General features: G+C 46.4%; 1 protein-coding gene across 2 annotated transcripts in view; it reads right to left on the reverse strand.

Moving 5' to 3' along the window:
* The window catches only part of NEURL1 (neuralized E3 ubiquitin protein ligase 1), a 162,670-nt gene extending 141,892 nt beyond the window's left edge, over nt 1-20,778 (reverse strand). For both annotated transcript variants that reach the window (XM_086616744.1, XM_086616743.1), the window contains exon 1: nt 20,694-20,778. In XM_086616744.1, the coding sequence (XP_086472870.1) occupies nt 20,694-20,778 (85 nt within the window). The remainder of the gene's footprint in view (nt 1-20,693) is intronic.
* Between the last annotated feature and the right edge of the window lie 4,311 nt (nt 20,779-25,089).

A 25,089-nucleotide genomic window follows, 5' to 3' on the forward strand; every position in this document is an offset into this window, starting at 1 on the left:
TGGCACCGGGCATTCCCACCCGGAGAGCTCCAAATCCTCTATGAATATCGGTAATTAAATAGTCTGCTGCGCAGCCAGAGGGCGGCGAGTTCTGCTGCCCCACGTTTTGTGAAGTCAACATCTCGCCACAACCCGCGGGAGCCCCGGCTGCCTGCGCGGGCAGGGGGCTTCTCCACCTCCTCTTTGCTCTTTGAAACAGCCCCTGTGCCCTTTGCTTTATTAGGCTTTCCCTACTGGAAAAGACGCTGCCCGCTCCAGCTAGATTTCTACCAAAATTCAGACCTAGGATCTGCAGTCATAGTCTCACTAGGGAAGACTCCATGTATTTCCCCTCATAAAATTAAGATGGAATTTTACATGGGCCTGCCTGCTTTAAACCTGTCTGCATATGCAATGTTCTCTCTATCCATAATTAATCCAGAAAAGAGAATATAGATGGGTTTAGGAAACCTGCTTTTTTCTAGGCTTCCATGCAAGCTGGATCTCAAAACCCTTCTTTATGTCAACAGCAGACAACTGTTTCATAGACTTCATCTAGCAGGGTTGGTAACTAACCTAAAAATGGCAGATGGAAGCATTAAATATTTATTGGACTGGAGTGCATTGATTTTGGAAATTAACACTTTGCAAATTACTTCTGCGTAAACAGTAATTAAACAGTCGGGCACAGTCCAGTCGAGGTTCTGAGTAAGCTGCAACTCTTTTTGTAAAACATATGTATACATAAAAAATACCAAAGCATGATGAACTAACACTTTTCTACTGATTTCCATTTGCACACACCAAATTGCTCCACAATCATGAATTAAAATCAATTAAAACTTTGGAGTGGTTTCCCACATAAAGTTGGAACGGTGGGAGCTCTTGTGATGGGTGCTCAGGCATCACGCCAGTTAAGTTTGCAGGCAGCAGGAGTAGATGATACGTTGCTTTAAAATATCAAGGACTCCGTGACCTCATGTTCCCAGTGCTACTAATGCCGAGATTGAACTGGTGATAACAGCGGGATTGCACTGGTGCTTGTAGCACGGGGAGACCACGAGAGATGTGCAACTGATACAGCCAGGTCCCTTGCAGGCTCCACATGTCTTCCCGAAGTGCAATCATAAATTGCACAAAGCTGCTATTTGCTTTTGAGCTCTCTCATTCATGAAGGAATGGATTTACTCAAGAGATATTGCAGTTTTATTCCCTCAAGCAGAATATTAATCTCCCACTTGCACTACTGCACTAGCAGTAACAAGACTCACGTTTTTTTCCTTAATAGACCCTTTTTAAAAGAAAATACGTTTTAACTCTGTCTTAAAAGTAGCTTTCTTTTCCAGAACTACAGCTCTTCCTTTCAAACACTGTCCTTCCAAACAATATCCTTTCCAGGACTCTTTTCCCATTCACTGTACCTGCACCCTCAGGATCTCATGAAGGTAAGTGTGTCCTATTCATTAAGGCAATAGCTGAAGCCTCATTAAAGTTAATGGTTGCTTGTAAATTAGTGAATTGGAAGCTTTGGGTACCATTCTGCAACCTTTACTTCTTCACAGACTGCTACACACTGTATTTTCTTACTGTAGCTGGCTTTTTTCCATGCTCTGACTACATCGCTGCTTTTTTACTTTCTCCCTTCCCCCAAAACATATGTCCTTAAAAACCCACCAGAAATTAACAAACCCACCTACACAGGGATGGTGCATGTGTAAATCGGACTCTGAGTTCTCGCAGCAGAGGTGACAAAAGGGCAGAGGGTCCCAAAAAACGTGCTCAGGAATAAGCACCTTGTTCTCACATCACAGGCAGTGCTGGGCTTTGCTGTGGTGGTCGGCATGGAGGGGATGCTCTCCCCCTGAGCTGCGGAGCGATCCTGACCCCATCACACATCTCCAGGTACCATGCGGCTGCAGAGCTGGCTCCACAGCAGCACCAGCACCCACAGTGTCAGCCCCGACCCAGGCGCTGGGCAGAGGAGGAGAAATTGGGGAGCTCCTCTGGCTTAGCCCGGCCAGGTGAGGACAGGGGGCTGCTGAGAGCACAGGAGAGGAGTCTTAGGTGTGGGGAGCAGTGATACTCTGCATAGACGCACTTAGGAGCTCGGATGGGATGCGGATGTGCTGGCAGGATTACGCTTCTTTTATTGCGTACCCATGCACGCAGGCTTCACTTGTTTGCTTTCTCCCTTTCTCTCCCGATCCAAGGTGCAGACTGGTTTCATGTCCCCAAGAGCTCCTAGGAGCTTGTGAGCGAGTCTGCAAAAGAAGATGACAAGAACAAGGCTGCCAGGGGACTTTAATGAGAGCTACTTCTATTCTCTTGGCGCAGTTAAGAGTCACATAATGAAACAGAGGCTGGTTTGTTTGGTTTTTAATGAGCTCTATTTATATTTGACTTTAACTATCCACATTCATTTTCTCTTGAATCAAACCTCTACTGCTGAAATCATGTGCATCAGTGTTAATAAAGGGCAGCGATAATCTGATTTACTGCACAGTTCCAAACACAAACGTACTCACAGGAGGGGCTGATAGTGTACAGCAGTGATGTTTAAAGTGGAAGAATCAACAGCAAGATTGAACATAACTTCTCAGCTGCCTCACAGAAAGCTGAAGCAATCCTGCAGACTTGTCTGGAGGCATTTTTCTTCCATGGTGTTGTAACACCGAGAGGTTAAGGCTGCTGTTAAAGCTAGTTTTATGGTTAGCAAACTGGAAGCTGGTGAAAACCAGGTGCCTTACCCAACAGATTTTGTCTGGCTGTGAGGAACGCCTGAGTTTCAAGACATGAGAGAGAGGAAAACCAGAGGAATCTCATGTGAATCAACCCAGGGAATGCAAGATCCTCAAGCTTTTTACCTTCAACAATGCAGCAAAAAAAACCCTCAAAATAATCAAGGGCATTTGTGATTCACTCCCTATGTAGAGGATTAAAACAAAAAATCAGCAGTACCATTCCCTTGACTTCTTCCTCTCCTTAAAATAGAGATGCCACTGTTTACAACATAGCTAGAAATCCAAAATGGAGGTCTTCTCCCTGGAGGAAGAAATTTTGCCCCTATCTCCACATTTAAACTTTGAAATAAACAAAGCTGCTCTAGAGGAGCAGCTGTGTAATTAAGACAATTTTGGGATGAACACTGTGATTCAAGAGCCAAATACTATCATCTTAATTATATACATTAATATTCTGCTAAGAAGATGCTTATCAAAAAAAAAAAAAGATTATTCATGTTATTGCACAAGTAAGGTCACTAAAAATATAAAAATAACGAAGAGGGGTGCCAGTCCGAGGCATGGTGGATGACAGCATGGGCATGAAAGTGGCTGCCAGCTGCGGAGGAAGCGCCCAGTGAGCGATAAATAACACCCATATCTGAGCAAGAAGAAAGTGGCCAAAAGTCATCTGTTGTCACAGGTGAACACTGAATGAGGGACTTCTGTGTCAAAGGGAGAGTTGCCCCGTGGCTGCCCCAGCTGCTTGGGAAGGATTTTTGCCTGCGACATCATCTATTTTTCTGTGAAGAAACGCAGAAAGGAGAGTATTCACAGCACCAGGCAGCAAAGGGAGAACCAGAGGTCAGGACAGAGTGGTTAGACAGAGGGGTCTCGTGCTGGATTGGGCACTGAGGTGCCCTTCTATAGCAGGGACACACTTCAGCTCCCATCTATGGACCACCCCAAATTGCTGGGAGGTGGGCGAAGGGCAGTGGGGCTGGCAGGGGAGCCTGGCCAGCAGGCACGGAGTAGCCAGGGCACAGGGGAGGGGAGGGGGCAGGTCAGGAGCTGGACAGAGACGGGACAGAGCATCCCTCATTGGGAAGCAGGGACAGAGCATCCCTCATCGGAGCCATGGCGCACTCCCACGCTGCTCTCCCACCTCTAACTGAGGCTGCATTGCAAAACCACAGCATCAACTGATCAAGAGAGAAAAGAAGGGATTTCCGTGTGGGTTAGGAAGCCACAGTGGGGTATGAAACTTCTAGTTCCCGCTATGGACAAAAAAAAAAAATAACACAAGGTCTCCAAAAAGCCAGAGCTGCCTTGCTTGTATTGAAACACTGATTTAAAGGGAGTTTGCAATCGCACAAGGGCAAGAGCCCTCCAGTCTCAGGTGCGTGAGGTGAGGGTGGGGGATCTCTGGCTCACAGCCTTACCGGAGGGCCCTGTGCTCCCATCAGCCCTGAGAAGCGGGGCTGGCTCCATGTGTGAATGAAAGATCTCCGAGGAAAACCCAGGTGCTGCAGGAAGCAGGGCTGGGAATAAAAAGTATCACTCTTTCTGCTGAATGGGCAATGGAGCGGCGTCGTGCAGAGGTGCTATTCGGGATGAGTCTGTGATGCAAGTGCAGAAACACCTGAGCTGGCTCAGGACAAGGCTGCAGCGTGGCCGCACCGACCACCCCGGGGATGGGCAGGGCCAACGTATTCCTCTGAGATCCTCACAAGTGAAAAAAGGACTGCACACATTTGGATGAGCTGGAGTGGTCTCACCTGTCATGGAAACTGAGCCTCAGGCTGAACTCCACCCTGGGCTGTGACCAAAAAGAAAGTCTCCTGGTGTCACATATAACGGTGCTTTGCATTTTGTGGTGCTTGTGGGTACAAAATGCCAGTCAGCTCTTTAGCTGGACCAAGTCAGAATCAGATCTGAATCATCCTGGATAGTTTTTGCAATCTTGGTTTTGCAAAATCAGAGCTCAGTGAAGAGCCACAGTGACACATGTGTTAAGCAATGAGAAGGAGAGGTGGCACCAGGGCATTTCCCGGGACTTGAGGGTTTCTGTCATGTCCACCAGTAGTGTCCATACACATGGCCACAGCACCACCTGCTCCCGAGTAAGAGTCACCAGTCCTTCATCACAAGACTGTGATTTAGGTCTCAGTTCTTGTCCCCCATACATTTTTACTTGGAGACCCCAAAGTGCCATGAGAGGGCCTGCAGAGAAACCTCACTTACTTCTCCTGCCCTTTGAGTCTCCCCAGAAGGCATGAGCTTCACCCCATCTCTCTGCAGCAGAAACATGCCAGGAACATCAGGGAGAAAGATCATTTTCCTATCCCAAACTGCTTTAAAAAATGATGCCTGCAAATGTTTAAGAACTCATTATCCAAATGACTTGTGGCAGAAACACAGCAACGTGGCTGTCCTGGAGAGAAACACTCTATTCTGCATACAGCAGAGGGAAGGGTGGTTTGAGGGCTGAGTTACCATTTAGCAGTCATTTGTCCAAATTCCCATGTCCTACTAAGACATGGGCCATGGTGGTGGGGAACAGTTGCTCAGTCCTTCTACTGCAGAACAATGTGGATGCAAAGACAAACTTCACCTTCAAACCAATCCCAAGACCCACTGCACAAAGACTGTAATGCTGCACAGGGATGGCAGCAGGATTTTGCCTTAGGGCTGAAACGGTATCCTGGGATGATAGAATCATAGAATCATAGAATGGTTTGGGTTGGAAGAGACGTCAAAGATCATCTAGTTCCAACCCTCCACTACAACAGGTTGCCCAAGGCCTCATCCAACCTGGCCTTGAACACTTCCAGGGATGGGGCATCTACAACTTCCCTGGGCAACCTGTGCCAGTGCCTCACCACCCTCTGAGTGAAAAATTTCTTCCTTATATCCAATCTAAATCTCCCCTCTTTCAGTTTAAATCCATTGCCCCAATGGATCCAGCAATCGCAGCGTCTCCTTCAAAAAGCAGAAAGCCCACCAGTGCCTTCCAACAAAATCCCAGGAGCCCAGCACAGGGATGGGATGGGATGGGATGGGATGGGATGGGATAAGGGCAATTCAGTAAGGGGACCCCAGACTTTCCATTTCAATGTCTAAAAGGTCTAGGAAGCACTTCTCTCATCCAGCCCAGGAGCTCGTCACATACATGCTTTTGACACCACAGAGGTAGAGCGGTGTTTCAGACTTTGCCTCTTGTAGCTTGTCATGAACAAGGCTAACAGCCCCAGTGTCCTCCCCTGGGAAGGGGAGATGTAAGGGCACCCATCTCACAAACAAACATTGGATTGTTACTCATCTTAACTATGTGGAGGGCCAAGGTCTCATTAATTAGCGCTGACATTTACAATGGAGGACACGAGATACGAGTGATATGAAGATGGATGGATTCCAAGAGGATCTGGGAGAAAAAAAAGAGCTGTGGGGGATGGTGGTTTTTGTTTTTTTTTACCCTGAGTTCTCATTATAAAGAGAGACTATTGACATTTGAGTTCCCTTTTACATTAGAATAGGAAAAATTGGAGTCAGTCTTTTGCAATGTATCTAAATTGCAAGGTGCTGCACGCTGCTGAAATGAAAAAAGGACCCTTGGACTGGCTACTCTCCAGTCACCAGACTTGTGTGTGGACCTCAGGGTCACAGATCCGAAGGTGTTTGGCTACAAGGGTCTGGCTTAGCTTTGGTTCAGAGGATTTAAAAAAAAAAAAAAGCAAAAATCCACCAATTGTCTGCCTCTACTGAAGCAGGGTCAAGCTCATGATAAAATAAAACCACCTGCTCTTTCAGACTTTCATCCCAAACCAAAATAAACCTATTTTGATGCTCATGTGGACTTGGCTCCTTCAGCTGTCTTTCATGTGCTCCAGTTGACATTATAAGGCATTCAGAGTCCTCGGATGAGATCCCCAGGCATTGACCAGTGGGGTCAGATCAGTGTAAAACAGTGTAAAACAAAAGCATTGGTGGTCATATTCTTTTTATACCTTCAGCTTTTCTCTGTAACAGAGAAGTATATTAAATTGAGGGAGAGTTAAACAAAAGCTAGGATTCTCATGTAATCCCTTCAGTCCAGCTGAGGCTTTAGGAAAAAAATCAGTTACTGTGAGAGCTGCAACAGCTGCCTCTATTCATGACTCTTTTCTGTATGACAATGCCAACAGCAGAAACAACTGCCCTGTTTCCGAGCACTAAGTAACCCCATTTCTCACCTTCATCCCCACTGTGTTGCTGATCCCTAGGAAAGAGTCTTCAGAATTCAACAGAGAAACCCAGATCTGGTTCTGGAGAGGTAATCCACTGGCAGTGACACTGGGACAGGGGAAGTTCAGCAGAAGAGGAGCAGATCCCGTATCTGATCCCACCCCGGAAGCAGATCCTCCACCACCACCTCAATCTCTACCTCCTCTCCAGTGTGAAGATGGGAGGGTCACACTCATGCTGAGCTCTGGGGTCTTCTTCCCTCTCCCCTTCCTGACCTGTAGTTTCAAAACTCACCGAGACATGAGTACGCTGTTAGGATAGAGAGCAGAAGGGTTAACATCCGCGATCCACGTTCCCCCAGAGAGGAGAGGAGAGGACACTTAGTGTGTGCCTCTGACAACCGCCATCAGTGGGCAGGGACAACATCCTCCCTTCATTTAAAACCTTACTTAAACCAAGTCAGAGAAGCCCATCACCACCGGTGCAGTTTTCCAAAGTGCAACATATAAAACGCTAACAAGTGCTGTGATCCTCAGAAGAGCCTTCCCCTCTCCTTTCGCCACCCTGCTAATCGCCATGTCTGCGGCTATAAAAAGGCACAGCGCAGGAGCATGTCTCTCCTTCTGATCTGCTTCCGTGTTTATAACCATCGCTTATCTAACGACACTTAGGAAGTGTTACCAAGGAGACTATTTGCATCCTGCACGATGTTGCTAAAGCAACACTGCTAAATTAGATGCAGCGTGCTCTTAGCCTTCACCTACTGCATTTGCATTGCTATTAAAATGAAATAGTCACAGGCTTAAACTATATTTGGGTCAGTCACTCATCCAAATACCTGAAAATAGTCCAATGGCAGCAGCTATGGAGTTCCCCCTTAAATCTAGCACATCCAGCTTTCCCTTTCTTACATGTATTTCTGGCTTGCCTGTCAACGTGATCTGCAGACAAAGCAAGCCATCTTTTCTTTCATACTATAACCTTCCTCCAAGGGACATGCTTTCCCTATATGTTTGGCTTTAAATTGAATACTTCAGGAGATTTTAACTGTCATAGATCATTACAGCATCATCTTATTTGGTAGAGCACGGCAGAAGGCAATTTGTAAGTAGCATTAATGTCTAAGGCACAAGATGGCTCAGAGGCACTGGAAATGCAACAGCTCGCCTGAAGTTTATGGGTTAGCTGTTCATCCCCACCCTGAGTCCTGGTTCACCTGTAAAGAGTCACCATTCAAGGGCTGCAGGACAGCCCATGGGAAGATTAAAAGTCTAAATAATGACTAATAGTGTAAAATACTCATTAAGGTGGTGATAAGATAACAAAATCAAAATACTTTAAAACTATTAAGAGCTATAAACAAAAATACAGGCCAGGGGCTATTTTAGGTGAAATTATACAATAAATTAAACCAAGAAGCACAAAAGGCTACTCGCAGGAGGGAGAGTGAGCAAAAGGAATCAAGAGGTGTTTGCAATGGTTTCCAAGGCGAGTAACAGTTTCTCTAGAGTTTGGACATTTGTCAATATGCTAAAAACATGTTTAAAGTTAAAATACACACACCCCCCCCCCCCCAATGTAGAAATATGGACAACTATCAGGAACTTTACAGTAAATATTACAATAGCATGACAATATGTTACATGCAATTGTACATATACAATAAATATAATTTAATTGTATTCTTCGTGATACCAAGCAATGTCACAAGCAAAGACATTGGGCTCTCTGAACTCAGTATTCTGGTGTGAATCTAGAGCAATGTATTATCCCCACAGCTTTCTATTCTGACAGTGTGAGCAATACAATTTGGACAACCACACATAATAATAAAATAAATAACATCCTACCAATACCTAGCTGGAACTCTCTGTCACTATTTAATATGTTTATTCCAAAAATAATGCCTGCTTTTAACACTTTCAAATTTAACAGATAAACTGAGGCATGGCCATAAATACTTCGCATCTGTCACCGAATTTAATCAGCTCCCTGAATCAGAGCAGAAGCACCCTGTTCCAGCTCCACTTCAGTGCATAATATGGTTTGGGTGCCTCTTATTAATAAATCCTTACTTTATCCCAGAAGTGCTACTAAAAAGCACACCTGAGAGTATTTTACTATATATAAAACCCCTATTCTGACAGCAAATGTGATCTGCCTGCAGAATCTAGTCATGAGAATGTAACTCTCCTTCCTGCTGAACAGGCTACAGCACGAGAAAGCCCATGTCCAGAAATTGTTTCACCTGCCAGCGCTTGTAATTGCTTATGCCTGGGAATTTAAGATGAAATACCAGAATCTGGGCTGGGGCCCCAGTTCAGCCAGGCAGGGTCAGGGATGTCCTTTGGCTCTTGTGCTTTTAACAATGTTTAAGGGTGCTTTTCAGAGGGCTGCAGGAGAGAGAAGTGCCCAACTGAGTGAGCCAGCGGTAGCTGAACGCCATCGCCTCCTCTCAGAAGGACACTGCCGATGCTTTGCCAAACAGGGAGGGAGAGACGTGGGTAGATGGAGGTCAACGTCTGCTCAGCTGCATCAATGGACCAGGAATACAAGGGGAAACCCTCGAGTCCCAGCATTCCCCTAGGAGGCAAAACTGGATCCCAAGCCTGGATCACATGAACTTTATGGGAAGTGATAGACGCAGGACTACTGTGTTGAACATACAAATTGAGTCTTCTGCTGCTGAATTGTGTGAAATATAAATAAATCATTCTGCCTCCTTAGACATCAGCCTATTTTAGGACAAGGGGATGGCACAAGCTCTTTCCTGTCTCCCTGCAACAGCTGCCGTGAGACCCAGTGTCTCAAGTTTTGTCACTGTTTTCACTCCTCCACTAGAAGGTGTGATAAAAGCACAGAAGAGGATTTCTGTAGTTGACCATGGCTGGAGAGCATGTGTGTGCCCACCACCACGCCCTGCTGAGCTGACGGCACATGTACCAACGTGGTGCTGGTGGAGACCTTCCTACAAGCCCCATGAAGGGGAAGCTACCCCACAGCAGCTGAGCAGTGCTGGGGTTTGAACAAATACTCAAAGTCTTCCCAACTCCCCTCAAACAGCAAAAAGAACATGGATCAAGTCTCATGGGGGTCCAGATCTACAACAGCCACACTCCCTCACACCTCCTCCCAAGGCTGTCACAAGAAAACTTCACGAAGGTTTATAAAGCAATCTGCAGTTCTCTATGGGAAAGGGTTATTCGTGTCCATGCACAAAGGCTGCAGAAGGTCATATTTAGCTGCACCTGCCCAAAAGGAGCTTTCCCAGGACTTAACCCTCCTCGCCGACTTCAGGTGCCCCATATGAAACGGCTGGGGAGGGCTCCAAGGAAGGGTCAGAAACAAGGATTTGCATCATAAGCAAGGCAGAGAGAAGGGAGAAGAGGAGGTGTCATCCTTGCCACCACCCAACTCCTTCTTCTCCCATGGGAAATAACATCAAAAGGAAGAAGAGGTTTTCTCTGTGCTAGCTATACCTCTGTGAAATTTTCTAGGGACCTTCTGTTGTTTTTTTATCAGGTCCCAGACCTGTGTGGACAGAGCCCCTAATGTATGATATGTCTGGGTTATTTATTAGCAAAAAGGGTTCCCTCCACAATCAAGCATGTAGAGCACCTTATTAAAACACGTTCCACTCCATATCTGACCCAGTGGAGTTGGCATAAAGAAGTTCTCACCACACCCTGAGAAACGCCGCTGGACTGAGAATTATCATTACTTCCCACATCTCAGTTCCTACATGGCCTTATCTAAACTATGTCATAAATATTCCAGTTTTTTTCTGAACCTTGCTCCTCCTAGTGACATTCTGTACTTCTGAATAATGCTGTCTCCATATGAATTACAAGGGGCACAGCACTAATGCTCCAGCAGAAGCAAGGGAAGCAGTAGGAAGATAGCTAAAAGCTACACTGAACTGTTTTTCTACTTGTAATCTTCTGTCATATTCTGAGTTGGAAGATTAGATAACGAGACTATTTATAGCAGCATTGCTGGGTGTGTATCACAAAACCTTTATTATAAGACCACAGCAATATGAAATTTTAATTTTGTCTGCCACTTCCCCGTGTCACAGATTCATTTGCAGCAAAGCATTTTTATTTCCACAGTGGGGTTATTAATAATGGATGTAGCATTAACATTTCCAAAGTGGGAGTTTACCCTCAGTCTCTATTCCCATCCATCGCTCCGTAATTTTTCCTCCAGGGCTTCGTGTTGGACTGACAACTGGAGACTGACAATATCTGCTCAGCCACCAAACACAGAGCATGGGCAAAAGCAACCAGAGCTCACTCCACTCACTGCTACAGGTCTCACCTGTAGGACTTCTCTGTTTGAAACCTCAAGCTGCTTTTTAGTCTCTCTGCTAAGTCCTCCAGCGCGTGCCAATAGGGTCCAAGAACAATTGTCCAAAGGAAAGGCACTAACATCAGATGATCTCCACAGACTGTGAGGCATCCAGCAGACGCTGAGAACTTTCTGCCACAGCTGACACAGGGCAGATTTCAAGTGGAGAAGCAAAGTATCTCAACTCTAAACCTTTTAAAACAAAAGGAATTAATGGATTTAAGTAGGGAGAATTTTTTGCACCTTTATTTTATTTTATTCTAGTCTATTTTATTTTATGCCTGTTAAGGGATATAATTGTTGAAAGGTGGTACCGTTAAAACAGGTAAACTAAAAGATATACAAAGATGGAAACAGGAATGTAGAAATCCAGTACTAATGTCAGAGGTTACCCAGGTCCCTCATAATGTGTTCACTGCATTTTTTAATAAGAAAGTAAATTATTTCAGCTACTTCTTCTCTTTCTGTATTTGCTGAAATGCTGCAGCATAATCAATTAGTGAGGTTCATTTTCTCTTTTCCATTTTCAGTCACACCTATTCAAGTGACTCACTCACTCACGTAATACATAGATTCTGCTTGCAACATTTACAGTTATTTGTATCCTGTCTTCTACAGTGATTCAATATTTCTATGGGAAACCATCTCCTCCCTTCCCACCTGGTAAATACCTGTTAAGTACAAAAAACTGGCATTCATCACGGAAAAAAAATGATCCTGCAAGACAGATAGAAAGATAGATATCTAAAAATGCAATGGCACCAGTTGCTCAAATCAAAGAAATCTTGAGTAATACCAATACAATTAAATGCTATATTAAACAGGTATCACTTAAGGAGAAGATCTGAACTAGCCTTCTGATGAAGAGTTAGAATCTGAATGGTAAATAAGCTCTGGACCTATGGCTGCCTGCTTATCTGGCAAAAGTCTGACCAGTAGCAAGTAAGGCTCTAATGCTGATCTTTACATCAGATGGTGTTGATGAGCAGTAGAGCACAAAACACAGTCACGTCTCCATCCAAGTAGCAGTCAAAGGGAAATCAAGCAGAGCTTATGCCTAACAGAGGATAAAAGATGATCAGTGGGGTTTTTAAATTGTATGTTGACATATGGAAGTCAATGTAAATTAGAATGAATCAAGCATAACATGATCGCGTTCCTTCTGACTGGGTCAGGGTTAAAGCTAGAGCTTTCAAGCAGGGTGATGCCAGAGGGATGCCCAGAGAGCGGCAGCTCGCAAAGACTTTCATGCTCCCATTCAGCTCCCCAAGAAACCAATACCCCAGAAGTGCCCCTGATTAATTCCATTGGTACAAAGGATCCCAGATTTCCAGCTCTGCCCAGCATCCCATGGTCCCTTGTCTCTGCAGAAGTCAGGCTGCTTCTTTGCTACCCCACTGGCTAGTTATTGACACTGGCATGGGCTAGTTACAGAGCTCCCAGCCATTGCTTTACTGAAACGACTGTAATGCAATTGGAAAATAACTTGGGAGCTACTGATCTTCTCCAGTCCCAGTGCTAGACATGAGGTGTGTTCTGGCCATATCATAAAAACGATGAGACTGACAGCCAATAGGGAATCCCTGCATATGCCCCTGCACGTGTGTATAAGCCTACACACGCAGAAGAACATCTGGAAGTGTCGGTGTTACCAGCATGAAACCTGAACGCTGAATACGAAGCAACAAAGACAGGAAGGAGACTCTAAGAAATGTCAGTACTTTAGAATTCATTTTGTCTAAAATCTTATTGCTGGTTTTCAAAAAATGTTTACACTTACTGCATTAAGTGTTTTTTTAAAAAACAAACCCACCTGCCTGGTATTTTATCTCTGAGGCTGGCTGAGAACTATTAACATTTACTGTTCAGACTTTCGCATAAAATAGCCCTGAGGCTTAACCTGACACTTTTCTGAGAGCTGAGAATCCTTCCCTATGCTTCAGCAAAGAGTTGAACTAAGGTGGCCTAATGGAGAATTGTATAAACATAAAACCACCATGGCATCCTCCGCCCTATAATACTAAAACACAATCCTATTTTGATCCTGTAACTGGAAGGCCAAATAACCAGTAGAGTAAACATGAGCTAGAATCTTACATACAACGTGCTTTTATCAGCTAGAGATCCTTAAGAACGAATGGAGATGAAAACCTACCCCACCTCAATTTTAACCACATAGTTGGATCAACCCAGACCTTAGTATGGATAAGTATCCAAGTGTCTGCTCTCTTCCACAGCTGTACAGCCAGCAATACCCTAGTTAGCTAAGTTAAAAGGTAGCTCAGGCTCATGTATACGTCACAGTCACAGCAGAAACTTTAACCATTGCCAGTCCCTAAGTTTCAGTTAAAATTCAGTTCTTGTCCTCCATACTTTGGGATTTGTCAATTTGTGGCACAGAACTGAGCACCTACACAGTGCTGTGATTAAAGAACCTACTTTGGGATTTGGCAGTTCGCGGCACAGCGCTGAACACCTGCACAGTGCTGTGATTAAGGTTAATCTTAGATCAACCATTTCTGCAGAGAGACAATACGGAAACGCAGGTGTTGCAGACCCCACTCCTAAGAACAGTTCAGAATTGGATTGCTCAGATGTCCTAAAATCTCAAGGCAAACCAAGTCAGAGCACACGTGGATCCCCAGCTTGAAATAAGTAGCCACCATGAAGGTATGCACCGTAAGTAAAACAACATGTACTTATGTACTTGCCACGGGCAACAATTTCAGTGATGCAGAAGTAGCTGGTTCCTGCAATTATCCTAGCAGCAGTAGGTAAGAACAGCTGCCAAATCTGAAATCTTCCAACCTTTTGTATTAGAAACCTTCCCAGGTACAGGGATATTCACAAAAGCTGCTATTTCAATAGTCTAGGAAACAAAATGAAGTGGGGGCTACTTAGACCTCTGTCACTCAGGAGGTCAATGTAAGCAAAGAGAACCTGCTTTCTCTTACTCCAGAAAAGCACATAAATGCAAAAGCACCTTTATTTATTAAAACCACAGAGTGCAGGAGATAAAGCCTCATCCAAGAAAAACGTGATGAGAGCTCGCACAGAGACCTTGTCACAATCCCTGCTGTCTCCCAAATAAAGCCTAGATGTTCTGTGCATGACTTCAATGCTGCCATGGCAATGAACCACTCTCTAAACACCCAGGCAGGGACGTTCAAGAAAGAGAGGATGAATTCAGCTAGAGACTAGCCAACATCAGAGCAGGCTCTACCCCTCCATCCATCACTGCAATGTCTGAACAACGCAGCTCCATTTGTCACTGGCGTGGAGGAGTTTTACATTCTCATTTCAGCGTTATCTTTATCCACTGAACATGTGTAGCCTTAGGAAGATGCCATTGGGAAATTCATATGAGCAGGGTGAGTGTGTGGTCTTGGTATGTAGCAAAGTACGTAACTTCAGAGGATTCTTCTTTCTCACCTCCTCTAATCTCCCATACAACAAGACCCATTTTAGTATCCATAAAAAACACTATTAATGAGCTTTACAGAGCTACTAGCCACTGCAGATGGCTACAACCTCCTTTTGTTCAAAAGGAGCTGGAATCTGTCAACTTCATTTGATGTCCTCCTAATTCTTGTACTGGAAGACAGAGTGAAGAGTGGAGCTCTGCCCCTTCTCTACATGCCAGTCATTTCCCATCGCAGTTACCCCTTTTTCCAGAGGAATGAGTCCTAGTTTGTTCAATCCCTTCTCTACATGCCAGTCATTTCCCATCGCAGTTACCCCTTTTTCCAGAGGAATGAGTCCTAGTTTGTTCAATCATTCCTCATATGAAATTAATCCAGACTTTTGACTGTCCCTCCTCTGAACCTTTTCCAGTTCTCCTGCAACTTTTTTTAGATGGTGGAAGGGGAAGAATCAGAACTACACACAATATTCAGATTTATACAACAATCTAATCATGGGCTCTATTTTCTTCTGTTTGGCTTCCCTTATAATTTCTAGTATTTAATTTGCCTTTTTTAACTGCTATTGGGCGTTGGATTAACATTTTCATCTCAATTATCCCACTGATGTTTTGATTCCTACTGGTTGGTTTTGGTTTTTTTTCAAAAGTTCAGAAGGGTTTTCTTGCCCTTGAGAAATACAGAGCAGCACCTGCTAGCAAAGTACCACATGATTTCCTGGGAAATTTCTGACAAGCTTCAGCATTACCTGCTCCACCAAGAGGCTTGAGCACCTTATGAAAAGGACAATGGGAAAGGAAAAGTAAGATCAATAAATTGCTGTGTTCAGTAGCTTGGGAAAAGATCAAGTGCTTGGAAGAAGGTCATATAAACCTGAGAACCCCAGGCAGGAAAAACTTTATGCTTACAAACCCAGACATGCTGACAGGTCAAAGGGAAACAAGCACGATCCAGGATGGAATGAAAGCAGAAGGGCAGGAAGCAGGAGGCTTCCTTCAAAGCCTTAAATGATGAAACTTCTGACTCCCTAAGCCTGGAAGAAAATTAAATAGTACCTCAAAGAAGAACCAATTACAACAGCAATGGGAGCTGAGGTTATCTCACAGCATCACTACTGGCATCCTCTCCAGTGCATTGCTTGCACCCCAACTTCTAATCCCCATGACCATCAGCCACTGATGTCCTTTTACTCCCCACTTAGTTTTATCTAGTGAGTGCACAAAATAGAGCTGGCAGCAGGATAGTCTTTCCTGTCAACAACATACAATTATTGAAATGCCTACACCAGCCAGATTACTATCTTCTGCATGTATTTCAGAAGCTCATAAAATACCAGAGAAAGGAGAAAGAAGTCCGATGTATTTATGCGTCAGTGGGATGTAAAGTTTGGAACAGTAATTGCAAAAATGCAGGCAAAGACTGTGTAATCATGACTGGCATCCCTTGTGGGCCAGGAAAAGCCCCTGCCTCCTTAGTAAAGTGCTGCATAACAGGTTGTGTCTCTGGGAGCTTGCAGACAGAAAGGCAGAGTCACACCCTTCAGCAAACCACTGCTGACTCCGACTTCATGTTTCCCAGCAAAAGAAGGGACTAAAAAAACTGTCCTGCAAAGGTACCAGCCTGTTTCATGTGATACTCTGGAGATATAAACCCCAAATCATCCCACAGAGATCACCCAGGCACGTGAGCAAGAGCTGTCTGTATGAATGAGCAGTAAGTGCAGAGGGCCACGGAAGCACCCAGCGCAACATGACTCACATCTTGACGGGAGCCTCCAGATGCCACTGTAATACAAATAATAAAGAATAACCCATGAGTAATCAGCCACTGCCAAAAACAGGATCTCTGACTAGCTCGGGCTGTCTCTGTAATATAGCGCATGCATTCTTATGCATAAATATCATGGGTGCATTAACCCGTGAGAAAACCAACAAAAGAAATCTTGCTTGATGTCACTTAATGTGGAAATCTACCTTCCAAGTCAAGAGTGGACTCAGGAAAGAGAAGCAAACCTGAGCAGGAAGCTGGAGGAAAGAATTTAAGAGAGGAGACAGTAATACTTAATAGCTTTTACAATGAAATATTGATCTGCTGTCCACAGAAAGGGCTAAGCCTTCTTGAAGCTGAAGACAGAGAGACAAGTGAAGATAAAGAGCCATTTTTGCCCACGGAGCACAGGAGATGGCATTCAGGTCCCGTGCCTCGCCTCTGGCCCAAGGGCTAGCAAAAACTGCATTTCTAGCATCCTGGACCAGCAAAGCTGGGAACTACACAACAGTCTTAACAGGGTACACAGCCCACACATCACAGCAGGAAGAGTTAAACACATCCAGCAAGGCTGAGCAGTCACTAAGGAAGGAACACAACAGCCGCAGACATTGCGAAGATGTAACACTGGGCAAGGAGGGGAACTGACTGAGCTACGCCAGGATTAAAAAGGAGAATTAAGAGGGAGATCGAATAGACTATCCTGGAAGAACCGTGGGGCAGAGAGATGGGTAGAACTGGGGATGCATGTCTTGAGAAATAACAGAAGTCTCCTCGGTTGGAACAGCTCAAGCCAGACTGCCCTGGCACTAGTAAATAAACAGTACACAGAGCCACCGAGGCAAAGGTTGATCTTTTTCACCTCAGAATCCAAGAGATTAGATACAGTTCAAGTTTTCTCACCCGGTTCCACTCCAAACAGCCACACGCATCTTGTTCGACAGTTATCACAAACTATACTTCAAAGGGGTGGACAGCAAAATTTCCTGGAGTTTATCTGGCTGCATTGTTAAGGAGATTGTTACCAGATAATGCTTTTGCTTAGCATTAGGGAAGTACACAGTTGATCACCTTCCGTCACCCCAGAGAAACAGTCACGACTGGGTTATGGGAAGGGAAATACTAACAGGAAAGCAGAAAATAATCTCACCTCAACCTCCTCATCATGATATCACCAAGTGACAACCTCCTTCCAACCACCAGACATGACTTTGAGATTAACAGCCACATCAGGACCATGGCATCTGATCAGCTGAGGTCCTGGAGGACTTCTATTTCCACTGACTTTAGTTTTCACTGTTCCCAAACTGGCCAAAGCCTGCAGGCACAACTGTGACACCAAAATCTGGATTAACAATCCAGGCGTGACATACTGGTTTGGAACAGGTAAATCCAAGTGCTCGTGTCTAGCAGTTTCTAGTGAATAGCGACATGAAGTCCTTTTATAAAGGGCTGTACATAGTAGATTTTAAAATATTGTCCTACTCTGAGAGCAGCTCTAAAATTGTCATCCCAGGGTTCCAGGTTTTCTGTTGCAGGCACCTTCAGTAAAGACTTGACTATTTCAGCCTCCTGGTTTTAAAACTGCAGCTGAAGTCCGAGAATCAAGTTGGGCACTTTCCTTCTTATGCACGACCATCAAAAGCAAAGTAAGCGTTCTGCCAGCCATGCCAATCTGCAGTGATATTTCTGTGTTATGCCTTCAACACCACCAGAAGTATCACATGGTCTTCAGAAGATTTACTGTAACTAAAGGTGACCATTTTCAGCAGAACTAACAGAAAGGTATAAAAATTTTCAGTACATGTGGGCAACAGCTCTACTATGTACAGAGGTCTTATTTCTCACATAGCAGAGATGAACTTGTGAAGTTCAGGGACTGACTTCAGAGTCCTCAGACCACCTTGGGAAACTTAATGCAATCATAGCTTCTTCTTTAGCAAGAATGAGCCTAAATCACCCCTGGCACCAGGTTAGGAAGAGGTCATCACAGAGGAAAGTGCTAGATGGTGACCAAATTATCAAAGTTCAGTATCCCTAACGCTAAGCCAGACACTGAGGGAAGAACAATCGGGGACCTTCAATTAAAATACACTTCACAAAATGTTAAATGGCAGATATGTAACAAAACTGTGTGACATTCATACTTTTGCTGCTATGCCTCCAGACCATTTTACAGGAACCTGTCAGATGCAATCAGACTTGTTTATTCTGCATTTAAATGTAGGACCTGAGGCAGTCCGTTTTCAAAAAAGACAGAAAAGGCACATATTGTCCCTGGCAGTTGCTTGGTTTTTACAACAAAGGCAATGCCTTATTAACTCTTTACTCCAAATGAGAATTCTTTCAGTGGTCTGCTACATTACAGTCTTGAGAACATTTCTGCTTGCTGCCTCAGCACAGGTAGAAAGAAAGAAAGAAAGAAAGAAAGAAAGAAAGAAAGAAAGAAAGAAAGAAAGAAAGAAAGAAAGAAAGAAGGAAAGAAGGAAAGAAAGAAAGCCATTAACACACACCCCACACCCCTGCAAAATCAGGTGATTCATACAGAGCATCTTCAAAATCTCACATAAGCCACTGATAATGGATTAAGTGGCAGTGTCCCTTCTGGCTCCAGTTTATAAATTCTTATCTGCTTAAGGTTGCTCCAGAAACATTTCCAGCTGACGGCACGATTCTTAAGAGACAAATTCTCGCTGGCAGTTTGCAATTACATACCAACTACTACAACATCGCATGTGCCTTCATGTTTGCATTGATAGAGGATGATGGTTCATCGTTTAGGGTTAGCATCTCCCTCCTTAGAAATCTAATTTTAAGCACAGCCATTGGGCTGAGTTTCTGACTGACTTTGTCCATGACAGAGCAGTAAGCATTCGTAACATCTCCTTGCATCGCCATTAAAAAAGCCATGATATAATCACCCTCAGTTCACACAACTATTCCAAATCATCCAAGTACAGAGGACGGGTGCAGAGAGGTGTAATGGAAGAATAATGCAAGTATCAGAAAATCCTTCAGTATAACAACCAGTTGCCCAGCTCATCATTAACCATTTCCACTCCCCTAGACCGTGCCAAAGAAGTATCCGAAACAGGCTGAACAGCAACATCCCTGTTTTCCACATTGGTGGCTGCAAATTCTGCAACACACTGGGGAAGCTGCAACAAGTTTTGATCATCTGAAATGGCTGTGGGAGCAGCACCTTCCCTCATTCCCTGCTTACAGAGCAATGTCTGACATCCTCTACCCCCATCATTCAGTGCCTTTGGCTGTGGAAATGTGCTTAGTGAAGAGGTACTCAGGTAGCATTGAACACATACAGTGTGTACTGCTGCCCAAGGAAACCCCTTTCAAGAATGACCTGTTATTTTCTGCTACCACCCTCCCAGCTTACAGCAAAAGAGGGCAAAAAAGGGCAGGGACAGAGGAGACCTTGGGCAGTCATTACAGCTTGTCTTACAGAAGTCATCCCCATCTGATTTGGTCCCGACAGTGCCCCAGGATTTTAGAAAAGGGATTTCATCCCTATTAGCAACAGAATAACCGTGTAAGCTGGACAAGGAGCCCCAAATACCCCCTGCCCTCCTCCAAACAGGACTGACAGTCCCATGCACACAGACACATCACTGGAGCACCCAGAAAAGATGCCAAAGCAAAGCTTTCATTCACCAAGAAACACCTGGGGACTCTTTGCTGGTCTAGCTCCTCTGACATATTGTCCCTCTCCCTGGGGAGACCTGTGCACCCATCATCCACCCATGGGAAGAAGCAGCAGGGCTGGGAGCAGGGCAGGGGGGCCCACACCACCAGAGGGCATGGGGTGCCAGGCATGGAGCCATCCCACCTCAGGGTGCCCAGGGAACCTAGTCTGTCCCAAGGGGCCTGGGGTGCTCAGGGAGCCCAACTTGCCCGAGGTGCCCAGGGAGACCAGCCTGTCCCAAGGTGCCCACATGCCTGTCTGGCACGGGGTGCTCAGGGTGCTATGAGTGCCTAGGGATCTGACTGCACTTTGGGGGCCCCTGAGTGCCCAGGGTTTGTGCCCTGCCTGGGTGCCTATTCCACCTCGGGGTGCCCTGACCATCCATCCCACTCCGGGCTGTATGGGTGCTTTGGGTGCCCCGGGGTACCGCGAGTGCTCATTCTGCCAGGGATGCCCGTCCTGCCGGGGGTGCTCGCGGTGCCGGGGGTGCCCGGGGTGCCCATCCTGATGGGGGTGCCGGCGGAGCCGTACCTTTGAGGTGGTGGTGGCGGGCGCGGTGCAGGCGGCCCTGGCCGCCGCGGGGCAGCGCGGGGATGCTGGAGAAGCGGCTCCCCATGGCGGCATCCGAGCCGGGCCGGGCCGGGCGGCACCGTGCGAGGTCTCTCCCCGGGGGCTGTGGCGGTGGCGACGGCAGAGGCGGGGGGCAGCGCTCCGCCGGCGTCTCCCCTTCTCACTCCGACGCCGAGAGCCCCGCTCCTGCCCGCCGCCCGCCGGGCCCCATGCCCCGCGGTGCCGTCGCCCTCCGCGGGGCCGCGCCGCCTCCGCTCGGCTCCGCAGCGGCTCGGTACGGCGGGGCGGGGCGGCGGCACCGCGGCCCCCCCGCCGCGCCCCGTCGCCATGGAGACAGTTGTTCCGCCCCGGGGGGGGGGGAGCGCCGGCGCGCACTGCCCAGATGTGGCACCGCTGGCGCGACAGGTGGGGGCACGCGGGACCCTCTCCCGACCCCGCCACAGCTTCGTCCCGGGCACACGGACCGCGGTCCCGCGGGGAGGGCGGCGGCATCGCCCCGTCCCGGCTCCCCGGGACCTCGGCAGCCGGCACGGCCAGCTCCCCTCCGAGCACCCTGCAGCTCAGCCTTCCCCTTAAATCACAAGGATGCCCAGGACGACGCACTCCGAGGGGCAGCCGCGGGGTCAGGGGCATTATTCCCCTTCCCAGCTCACGAGGGAAGCACCTCGCGGAGCGGCTCACCTCCACCTCCCTGGGACGATGCCAGGCTGGGCCTCCCTCACGCCTGCCGGCCCTAAACCCACTTCCCCAGGGCCAGCCCAGCGCCCTCCCAGTGAAGAAATTAGCTGCTGACCCCAGAATCCGAGCACCTCAAAGAAGCTGCATCATACGTGAACACCCACCCAAGCAGCTGTGCTGTGCTGGGATGCAACTGTCCTAAAGCAATTGGGGTTCTCACGGATGCACGTCAGAGCAGCATGCAGGTGAAGGCAAAGCAGATGGACAAGCAGCTCCTTCTCCAGCTCCAGTGCAGGTGGACAAGAAAGCAGATAGTCAGAGGGGTGACTAGGTTCCTTACTGGTCCTCAACCTACCCAGTGGGATGGGTGGGTGCCTGTGCCCACTGCGTTATTTGCCCCAGTGGCTCAAAGCAGTGAGGAGCTTCAGCCAAGCTCAGGGAAGCAGACTAGGGTTGAAATGGGCTGAAGGGAAACACTTCACTGGCAGGTCTCCTATGAAGAGTCAGGAACTTGTACTGGTGAAGTGCTAGCATGGGGCACTGCCTGCACATGTGGCTTCTGAAAGCTGCTGCAATATAAACACATCCCACATGAACTGAGGCTGCCCTGCATGGTTGGAGCCCTCATCTCTGCACATTTGTGAGCATCTGTGCTGCAGACACAAACTCACCCATAGCTGCACAAGCCATGCCCACACAGCTCTCTCTTGCCATGAGAGAGAAGGTCCTGTGTTAATACCATGCCTGTCCACCACCAGATGTGGGGGTCCTCTCCGCCTTGCCCACTTTGGAGCCACCCAGGCCAGTGTGTTGCTCCACAAAAGCAGCCAGGACCATAAAGGGTGGTGAGGTTCTCCTCATCCTCACTCCAGCAGCACCTCGGACATAAAGGGCTTTCTGCAGCGATAAGAACAACCCAGGACCTGGAGGAGTTGTGTTGCTACCACATTAAAATAAACCTGCATCTGATGCTGGTCTTTTGCATATTTACACTGCCTTTTTCTTTAAAGAGGACTATAGGTTCTGGAGACACACATCTGCAAGCTTCATCTGGAGTTTCAGTGAATGCTGAAGACTGAGGGTAGCTTCAGTTCAGCTATGTCAGGGCTGTAAAATGCCTATTTCCTTCCTTTTGTTGAACAAAAATTTAATGTTCGGCTTCCTTCCAAAAGGTGATTTTTGTCCATCTATCCGTCCACCTCCATCCTCTCTTCTCCCTCCTCCCAGTAAATGTAAGAAAAGCCCTTCCTGGTCAGAGTCCACACATGAACATTTTCACCTTGAAAACACTTTCTGCCATGATATTCCCATCCAGAGAGCCAAAAGACCTGCTATTCTCTGGAACCGCTCAAGTGCATAACTTTCAGAGGAGAAGGGGAAGCCTTCTGAGGTTAAATAACAAGACTTGATAAGAAACACTGAAAATTTCAACCAAAATCTGACGCTGAAATCGGATGAGGATTTCTTTTGGGGTGTGTGATGCAGGAGACCAGGCTGAGGAATCATTACTGTCCTGCCTAGCTTTAGATTGCAATACGGGTGAGATGTACACCATGTTTTCACATCCTTTCTCATTCTCTCAGATGCAGAAAGGAATGACCATGCAGTCAGGGTGCTGCCATGGTAGTGCGGGGCTTGAACTCCTGCTCAAACACAAGCCTCTCAATGTTCAGTGATGCCAGTATGTCAGGTCCTGCTCTGGCCCTGTGATAAGTCCAGCAGCTGCCTCCCCAGGCAGGAAGCTCATGAGCAGAGGTGGGACAGAGATTAAGTGAGATTGAATCACATCTTTATTTATATCCTTTGTGAACGTTGTATTTCCAGCCAGCTCATTACAGTCAGTCCATGAAGAAACACAGGACTGGAATGGCCCTTAGACGGCTAACTCCAGCTCCTCATCACACAATATCTTCCATCCTGCTGAACTTAATTGTCTGCAACCAACAAAAAAAAAAAACCTTGTTCTCTCTCAATTACTTTTCTCTAATCTCTCTCCATGCCTGTCCTTGAATTGTAAGAGGTCTCAAGTAAGGACTATCAGTTTTCTGGGAAGTTTTATGTGGCAGCAAGAGGTGTCAGCGTAAGGCAAATTATAATGGAAAGAGGCATCCTTCCATTGTATAAAACAGATCTTGAAAACGGAAAAGTACCAGAGTTTTGGACTGGAGGTATAGGGAACATCCATATAATAGCACAGGGAACATTTCTGTGAAATCATCCGTTAAATTACAGGCACTCACATGTGCATCATGCACACTGCTAAGCTATGCCTTGTGTGACAGCTCACCGCATGGTAGACCCATTCTTAGAAGGACCAAGTGCTTTCTGCTTCTGCCAAATCCACTCTGAGTTTTAGACACCAGGCACCAATTTAATGTTGGTACCATAGTGTAAATATTAAACTATACCTCACATGGCTCATTATGTGCTCAACCAGCTCCCTTTTCACCTTGGAGAACCAAGGTAAAGCATAATTACATCAATGAAAGGAGGAAGCTGTATAGATCTGCCTTAGCAACATGTTCAGCTTCTGTGCGGGATGGGCTCCGCTTTGCCTCACACCACAGCCTGCAGTTAACACCGTGGGGAGGAATGCAAAACAGCACCAGGGTTTTGCTGCGATTGTATCTTGGTTCACTTTATCAAAGAGTCTTTGAATTTGTTCCTGACACTGGTTGGAGAAGGAGTGAGAAGGAGGGGCTGCTTGTTGTCCTTGCCAACTTATGTCAGCTCTTCCCGCAGAAAATGTTTAGCAGGGTGAGAAATACGCTCTATGATCACACGGGCCCTTGATAGACAAAACAGGATCACACTGATTCTGGGGTTTTGCCTTTTTCCTCTGCTGTAGCAACAGGGAGCATTGAAACAGCTTGCCAAAACTGCAGCACTTTCGTGGCAGAAAGTCAGGACGTTCCTTGTTACTTACTATTAGTGATACCAATTGAATTGGCTAATTAGGGACATAAAATTTCTTGGTATCAATCCTGTCAGGTAGCGGGGATCTGGTGGAGAGAGTATGCTGTGTGATACAGCAGGAAGAGAGTTTGCATTGAATTATAATTCATCTCCACCTTCTGTATTTGTGCGTGGGCAGCTGACCACCAATTTTTAATTTGTGCTTAGAAGTCAATGGAGACAAAGCAGTCAGTCCATGAACTTCATCTGAAATGAGCATCAGCTCCGGGGACATCATGGTCATGACTATGAACAAACACAGGAGAAAGGCACTGCACAGTCACATCTGCTCATGGAATGTCTACAGCCTTAAGTCATGACACCACCCATGAATTCTCTACTCAAAAGCTGGGTGCAAGGATGAGCTCCAGCTGTTCAGCTCAGGCATATGTGAAAGAGGAGACGGACAGATGTGGAGGAGGATTGGTGAGAGAGCTGGAGGGTAGCATCTACATGCAAAAAAAACTCGCTGGAGAAAGATGGCTGGACAGATTTCTAAATTTGGTACACAGGGATGCTTTCAGACTGTCAAGGGGGCAAGATCAGATGAGCACATTTGCAAGAAAAGACTTTGGGTATTTTGCAAAGATGTCTGAGACTGAAGTGCTATGCAACAGTGAAGCAAAGGTAGTTAAAAATTCCCTCTCCAAAGCCTGCATTTGTGCATTCTAGGCACATCATCCCTCAAGGGGTTACACGAGAAATCCAGCAACCACAAATAGGC

The sequence above is a fragment of the Tauraco erythrolophus genome, chromosome 9 (assembly GCF_009769465.1).
Source record: "Tauraco erythrolophus isolate bTauEry1 chromosome 9, bTauEry1.pri, whole genome shotgun sequence".
NCBI lineage: Eukaryota > Metazoa > Chordata > Aves > Musophagiformes > Musophagidae > Tauraco > Tauraco erythrolophus.